General features: G+C 45.7%; 1 protein-coding gene across 4 annotated transcripts in view; it reads right to left on the bottom strand.

Annotated features, from left to right (window-relative positions):
- Positions 1-2,028: 2,028 nt before the first annotated feature.
- gli2b (GLI family zinc finger 2b) overlaps positions 2,029-7,924 on the bottom strand; it is an 88,199-nt gene continuing 82,303 nt past the window's right edge. For 3 of the 4 annotated variants that reach the window (XM_066647315.1, XM_066647314.1, XM_066647317.1), the window contains 2 exons: positions 5,607-5,946; positions 2,029-5,515 (listed from right to left, as the gene is read on the bottom strand). In XM_066647315.1, the coding sequence (XP_066503412.1) occupies positions 3,303-5,515; positions 5,607-5,946 (2,553 nt within the window). In that variant the 3' untranslated portion in view covers positions 2,029-3,302. The remainder of the gene's footprint in view (positions 5,516-5,606; positions 5,947-7,924) is intronic. The other variant, XM_066647316.1, reaches the window with a different exon arrangement.

Below are 7,924 nucleotides of genomic sequence, written 5' to 3'. Positions count from 1 at the left end.
CTCTATATCTTGCATTCTCTATCCTCGTGTCCACGTGCTTTTCCTTTTTGTCTTGCTCTCTCTCATTAAGCTAAAGGTGGAGCGCCTGCACATCCCAAGGAAAAGCAATCGCAGCCAGACTGATCAAACTCAGTTAACCAATCACAGAGCCTTCCCATTCATTCACCAATCACAGAGCCCGCTCCCCTGTCATTGTGACGTGGACTTGAGTGGAGCTTGTGAGAGAAACAGGACGTGAACGATAAGCTAACAGAGTGTTTACTTTGGCCTCAAGATTGGACCCTGGGAAGGCTATTTTTAAATTTAAATAACTTTTACGTGTAATTTTAAATTGAATTTACATTAATATTGTCCCCCAAACTCATAAGAAAGTATTTGTTCAAATTAAAATTGAAATAAAACCAAAGTAATAAACATTTAAATATAGACTTATATTTTTCTGAGTATTTTCAAACCACACAGTGTTTACCAGCAGACCTCTGAAGTTATGAGCTGTTTATCATTTTATTTTGGACGAAATGGATCCGAGTCGTACACAGGTCCTCTGTGATATCTGCTGGAGAAGATCCACCGCACGTCCAGAAGTTATTCAGTCTTTAAGTTGTTTTTTGAGCTGCTGTACTTCAAGTTGTTTTTGCTAAAGTTCTTTTATTTTTACCACAGGGAGTTCCACCAAATCTTTCTCATAACTTTCTGCTTTTGGACCTGCAGTTTTTAAATATACATTAAAATCATTCCGAATATTTTGTATTTTGGTGTGAAAGGGTCAAAGAGAAACTTTAGGTACCCACTTCCTGTTAAACGCTTTCGTCGTCTGCTTCCTGTCATCACACCGTGAACATCTCCGACTCTGAACTTCTCTAGAGCTCTGCATTTCACATCAAACCACAAACTTTCCACCTTAACCCTTTCATTATGTAGAGTTTTGTAGGATTTATTTGGATTCCACATCAGTACCTTCACTGACGTAATGAGCTGTTCTTACTGTGACATTCACTTAATATCACTCTTGTGGCAACGTGAGATCAACCATTAAAAAAAGAAAAGCCTTGAGCGCATGCAGCTCTCTAATTATGAGACAAATGAGGCACCTGGCAAAGGTCAGCGGGGTCACTCCTCCATAGCAGCTCTCTCTAATCACGGCGCTGGACGTTTCCTATCAACTTCCCTTTCAGCCTCATCTCCAGACAAGTTCTTGTTAAGATTTCTTTCTGTCTTCTTTTTTTTTTTTCTTATTCGTCCTCAGGCTATTTTCCCCCTCCTCCGCTTCTCAGAGAGAATAAGAAATTCCGGCTATCAGAAACCGCAGATCAAACGAGGCCTCGGCTGAATTTGCTGTCAGAATAAAACCATTTGTTCCTGCGGCTCACTCCGAAGGCCTCGTCCCTGGACCTCTTCCTCCTTCAAGTGTGTGTTTAATGCGCTTTCAGCAGCTCGCTCCCCCGGGCCCAGCTGCCACTGCTCATTTTGGAAAACATGGCGGCTAACTTTAGCGAGCTGCTCAGTATGCGCCGTCTGTGTTTTCTCTTTTCTTTAAAACCAGATTTTTCATGAATTTGCCAGAAAAGTGTAGGGATTGTGTCCACTGCTAAAGTGTGTGTGTGTGTGTATAAATATATATAAATAAAACAAAGTGTTAGATTGGAACAGAGGGAGGAGCAGAGGGGTGGGTGGGAAGGAGCATATTTGAAGCCACGTGATTAAGTGGGAAAGATACCCAAGTGCCTGACTCCGCTCAGAGGAGAAAAATGCATTGTTGGCAAAGGATGAAAAGTGGCTTCAAAGGAAAAAAAGTTTGCTCTTACATTATTAAAGCAATCAACACTTATATGCTTCCAACATTAAAGGCATGTGTGTGTGTGTTTGCACAGAGGCTAACTGGGGTCTCTGGTGAACGATCAACCTCCACTTCACTGAGACGCAGATGATAGTGTTTCTACAGGGCCTTGTGAAAGCCTGTATTTCAAAAGACTCTCCAAACAACACTAGAGTAGAAAAACAACAATACTGTATTTCAAAAAATGTACAAAACATATCTACATAGCCAGGCCTATAAACACTGTCTGGTCATGTACAAAAAAAAAAGCACACAAGAACTACAACAATGACACGTTATATCAACTCCAGATTCCAAGCCAGAGGTCCACGCTGAGCGAGAAGCTCTGGATGAAGATCTGTACGTCCTCGTCATAGTTTAGGCTTCTTCTAAAAAAAACAGCTCTGTGAAGCTGACACTGTTCCCAAGTCTGTTGCACCAGCGCTAACAGACGCCGCGTCGATTTCTGAGCTTCAGTCTGCATTTCCACACGATTCAGAGCCATGGTTATTTCACTCCTGTTCATTTGTGAAAAGAAAACCACCATTTTCTTCTTCCAAAAGTCTCTTAAATGAGTCCCGTTTGCAAGTTTCCGTTTTTTTTTTTGCTTCCTGCGTATGCGACTGCACAGCGAGGCACTTGGAAAAGAACAACAAAACCATACAAAAATAGTGGACTGAGGCTTATCACATTCTCTGTAAATATATAAATATAAATGCTGTTGCTGTCGGAACAAAACCATGAATCTCGATTTCTGTCGGTACGGTCGTCATAGAAACGGGATTTAAAAGAAAGTTGTCGTTTTCAAATCCTGTTGAAAGAAAAAAAAAGAAAGACAGCAAAAAAACATGCATACAAGGTTTTGTTCCGAAAATGACAATATACATACGTACATACACCCGGGCAAAAAAACAAAAACAAACAAAAACAAAAAAACAAACTTGGGCCAAGCTCAAAACGATAAAATATATATTTAAAAAAAAACCTCAAGTGTTTAAACCATTATTGAAAAGTTGACACATGTTACTTCACTAAATACACAGACCAAAGACGGCCAAGGAGTGTGTGGAGAACAAGTTCATCAACCACATGCTTGGTCCTGGTCAGAGTCCAGATTTAAATCTTATAGAGTATAAAAGCTGAGAGGCTTCAGCATTTAAGAAATCAAAGAAACAATCCATTATCTATTTCTTTGTGATTATTTCCCTAATCTTTGCCGTCTTTTACACTGTTTTTTTGTCTGGGAATTAATATATATGAGTGTCTCTGGGTGTGTGTGTGGGTTTCTTCCGATATTTACGTTCATACTTTGACCTAAGGCAAAAACGGCTTATTTTTAATCAGAGGGGAACTACCACAGAGTCTCTAGACTTAATGATAATACAGGATACTTCAGTTAAACGCACACAGATGCACTCAGTGCTCGGAGATTTCTGGCTTGACAACATTCAAATGAACATATTTTGAGTTACTTCTTGGTGGACCTTTACGACATCATGTTAAGGAACTTGCTCTCTTCTGCCAAAGTGGTCAGCATGCAGTTCATGTCTCCGATGGCCATGTTGCCGATTCCCACAGGCACCGGGGGCAAAGTCACCGAGTTGCGGGGTGTGGTGAGGCGGGAGGAGTTCTGGGACATGCTGCGGAGGATGCTGGGACTTAGAGTTCCTGACATGAGGCTGGAGTGGTCTCCGTCGTCCAGGATGGTATCAAAGTCGATTTGTGGCTGCTCTGCTCCGTTGGAGGAGTCCACGGTGCTTGAGACCTGATTGATTCCTGGCGAAGCCACGGCGGCCATCGCTCCAGTAGCTACCTCGCAGGGTCCTGCTTCTGCTGTTCCAGACAAACTCAGAATGCTGGTCTCAAACATTTGGATCTGTCCACTGTAGAACATGGTGCTGCTGTTGGTGCCATTGACACTCAGGTCTGCAGGTTTTTTGGGGCTGGCCTCGGGGTTGCTGTACATTGAGCTGAAGCTGGTTTGCGGGAAGCTGGTTTGCGTCGTTGTGCTTGTTCCTGGGTGCTGCCTGCTGTAGGGTTTGGGTTCTGTTGGAGGCCTGGGCTGCAGCATGTTCTGGTTTCCGTTCTGGGATGAAATGCTGTAGCTCCTCTGATTCTCACTCATAAGGGAATAATCTCCCTGATTGCTTTCGAAGGTCATGTGGTTTTGAGTGGTCACTGGCTTAGCTCTTACCCTGTAATTCTGCAAATTCAAGGGCTGCGCCGTTTTCCCTGGTGGGGTCATCAAGCCTACGCTGCCTCCTGTCACATCACCACAAGAGGGATGATGGCCAGCGCTTCTGTTCAAGTCACTACCGGTCGAGAGGCCTTGATGGTAGCCGGGCGGAACGGACTTAGGCTCACTGTGGTGGCTCTTGCTGGCTTGCTGCCGTGGAGGTTGGCCACAGGTCCTCTGCATTGAACTCTGCAGAGCCGAATGTGCGAGGTTCTGACTCATGGGTCCCACTTGCTGGTTGGACTTGTGGTTCTGTGTGGGGCCAAAGTTCTGTTTTTGTTGGAGTGCAGTAAGACTTCCCCACCCAAGTGATTGCTGCTGCTGCTGCTGTTGCTGCTTGCTTTGGCTTAGAGATGCCTCCACTGTCCCTGAGCTAACCTCATTCCACTGCACGGGCATTTGGCTTTTGCTGGAACTGGGAGACGGAGGGAAGGCGCGCTGTTGCGCTGGACTCGTCTGGCAAGACGCTGAGGGCTGCTGAGGCATGGCTATCATGTTACTGTCGACCAAGGCCATCCGTCTCTGGGAGTAACAAGACTGTTGTGGCTGGTAACCAGGTCCAGTGTGTAGGGTGGAATCTCCGTTGGAAGTGATGTACTGAACCACATCATCCGGCAACACCATCTCAGCATCAATGCCAGTGCTCTGACCATTCGTTTCACTTGTATTCGTCTCCATAGCAACATTTTCTGAGATGCTGGAAGGCCGTGTGGGGAATGGATGGACGTGATGTAGGCTACCGTCAGATCGTGTATAGTTCTGCAGTGCCAGGTTGCGGCTTGAAAGAGGCAGGTGTGATGGCGTCAGTGAACTCATATTGCTCATGCTGTTGTAATGCTGTGCCTGCTGGAGGTGCTGCTGATGATCCGTGCCCACCCGTCTGACAGGGTCACTTGCACGACGTGTGATGGTGCCTGAAACTTCATGAGGCATCAGGCTAGTTGTAGCCGTGTACCCCGTATCGCTGCACCTCCTTGGAACCTGGGCACGTAAGCCAGGTGGGAACATGGGTGTCTCATGAGAATCACCCAGTAGCGCCATTCGTGTCTTCAGGCTGATGCGGTCCATAATGGGCAGAGGTGTGGGCGGGGCACCCCCCGTGGCAGCAGCATATTTAGCTTTGAGCCGGTAGTGCTGGGCGGGCGTGAGGCTCAGAAGCCCTCCGCAGTAGCTGGCCTCGCTGGAGCGGCGCGACAGGTCTGCAGAGATGGGGTCGTAGGAGTCGGCTGAGCTGAGGTTATTGAGGCGCTGTGAGGCCTGGCTGGAGCGCCGGCTCGAGTAACAAGGCGAGATTCCAGATGAACGACGACTCAGGGTGTAGGCGGAGCTCACCGTGCTTGCCAGGCTGTCCCGACGCTCCAGCAACTGGTTCAGGATCGTCGTCTCGTCGGGTAAAAGTTCACTTAGGCGCAAGGCTCTGGCTGACAGAGGAGGATCACTTCTGGAGCTCTCCAGTAAGGAACCTACGAAGACAGAAGAGTCTCAGTCAGGTTTGCAAGTTTCTTGATCACAATATCAGCAATAAATAAACAGAGCAATAAAATCTATAACTACTTGTAGGTTTACCGCAGGCAGGGATGGGTGGCAGCTTGGTGTTGGGGACTTGCGGAGCGGCGTTTGCCCAGGAGCACGAGTTCCTCACTGTCTTTAATCTCTCCTCCTTCAAGTGGCTGAGCCTGCGGGCAGGGCTGGCAGTCCTGTGCAGGTGGAGACCCAGTGTCGCCGTTGGGATGGTGTACTCTAGCGGGGGCAAGTCGTCCAGCATGGTCAGGTCACCCAGGCTGCCCCCGCCAGGGCCGGTCAGCTCTACTCCACCGTCATGGTAGGAGGCACTGCCAAGCGGTGACGGCTGGCTGCTACATGATGACTGACCACCAGGGCTGGACTGATACACCTGAGGGACGAGGGTGGAGGTGTGTAAGTCTATTTAGATGCCAAGCATGTATATTACTAATAGGATTGCATTGGATGGATACCAAAGCATGTTCCCTAAAGAATACACTCAGCAAGCAGCGCTAAGACTGACAAGGCAGCAGAGTCAAGCTAAATTGTATCCTGGGTGCAGAAATGGAACTGCAATGCCAGTAACATTGTACGCTGTCTCACACTCATTCACTCACACAGCAGGACAGTCATTAGACAGAAGCCAATTCACCTACCCTCCATGTTTTTGGACTGTGGGAGGAAACCGGAGCCCCCGGAGGAAACCCACGCAGACACAGAGAGAACATGGAAACTCCACCCAGATGGGATTTGATCCCAAGATCCCAGCGCTGAGAGGTGAACGTGCTCACCACTAAGCCACTAACTCCCTAACTAAAAGCACTAGAAGGCACTACTACAGTTTCCCTGAGAGTCTAAGGCCTTAGGTCATAATAAACATACAGAATTTTACAAAAGCACAATACCAACATTCACATATAAACCGTCCGGTCAGACCAGTATTTATGATCAAGTCATTGAACCATCATGAGCTATAATATAAACCACTTGCACGAGAAAAGGGAAACAAAACAAGACAATAATTGTAGTTTTCTATAACGGCAGGTTTAAAAAAAAAGATACATAGAAAACAGAGCTCTTAATAACAACGCAAACCTGGGCGAGCATCAAAACTACACTACGTCATCTACACAGCAGTGATTTGCTGCTGTTGGTTTTGATTGGTCTAACCCTGATACTGAAGCTAATTACGCAAATTTAAATATTAAATTTAAAGCTATAAATAAAGCTATACTTTAAATAAAGGTGCATCTCAAAGGATTAATATTTCTGTCATACTTCAGTGTAATTTTTACAATATAACCATTCCTAATCTGATTAATTTTACTAATTAACATATCATCAGTGTATGTAACATCACATCACACACCGTTTCACCAGCAATCCACGATAACGTCACAATTCAAGGGCTTTGAAAACGCTACCTTTCTTAATACACTGCTTTTTTGGTTCACCGTGGAGCCATCGGGGACGAGCAACATTTGTCTCTTTCCATGGGGCAGATATTCCACCCCCCCCCCCCCCTGCAATCGTCTGGGAAAGCTAAGGTTAAATCACTGGTAGTTTTATCGTCCTGTGGCAGAATCTTTGCTCATTATGCATACGGACCATGCTGAATTCACAAAGGGGAAGCCCTCCCATCATAAATAAGGTACGCAGTCTGTACACATCTGTGTCTTCTCCCCTCGCAGCCCAAATGACGCAAATGTATTCTGTCCCGATGTGAACCGCCAAGCCCTTCTTGATCACAGCGTGATCACTGGCACTATTTGTTCCTCACACAAAAAACAGTCCCACTGATAGAATATTAATTGTGTAATGGCTTTTATCCTGTGGTGGCGGATGGGTTAGATCTCTGTGATGGGCGCCGGGGAACGTGGGGCGGTTAGGGGCCCACGGGAAATCAAGAGATAGGCCGTGTTTCAAAGGAATATGAATCCAAATGGTTCTGATATATTCCATATATGACCTTTCTGATGGTGGTTCTGAATCAATGAAAGAAATTGATGATGATGTGAATTTATTTATTTCAGTAAAGTGGCTGTAAAATAATATCCAAAAAAGAAATGATGAAATGAAATGAGCCAGAATAATTACGCTATTTTAACAGGATAAATGAAAAAATAAAACATTAATAGAGCTGTATTATGATAAATATTACATATATCCATGCCCTACATTTAAGTAGTGGTGCTCACCTCAGTAACGTCTGTCCACAGGGAGAGTGAGAAAGCAGAGAGAGGGAAGAGAAAGGGCAGGCCGTGGTTAGAGAGAGACGAGGGGTTAGACAGAGGCGGATCAGTTCAGTCCGCATGCTTTAGTTAGTGCATGTTTCAATTAATGCGACTTCTGATGGAGGGAAAACCTTT

Source organism: Hoplias malabaricus, chromosome 16 (assembly GCF_029633855.1).
Source record: "Hoplias malabaricus isolate fHopMal1 chromosome 16, fHopMal1.hap1, whole genome shotgun sequence".
Lineage (NCBI taxonomy): Eukaryota > Metazoa > Chordata > Actinopteri > Characiformes > Erythrinidae > Hoplias > Hoplias malabaricus.
The sequence above is the reverse complement of the archived record's forward strand: the minus strand, read 5'-3'. Positions and strand labels throughout refer to the sequence as shown.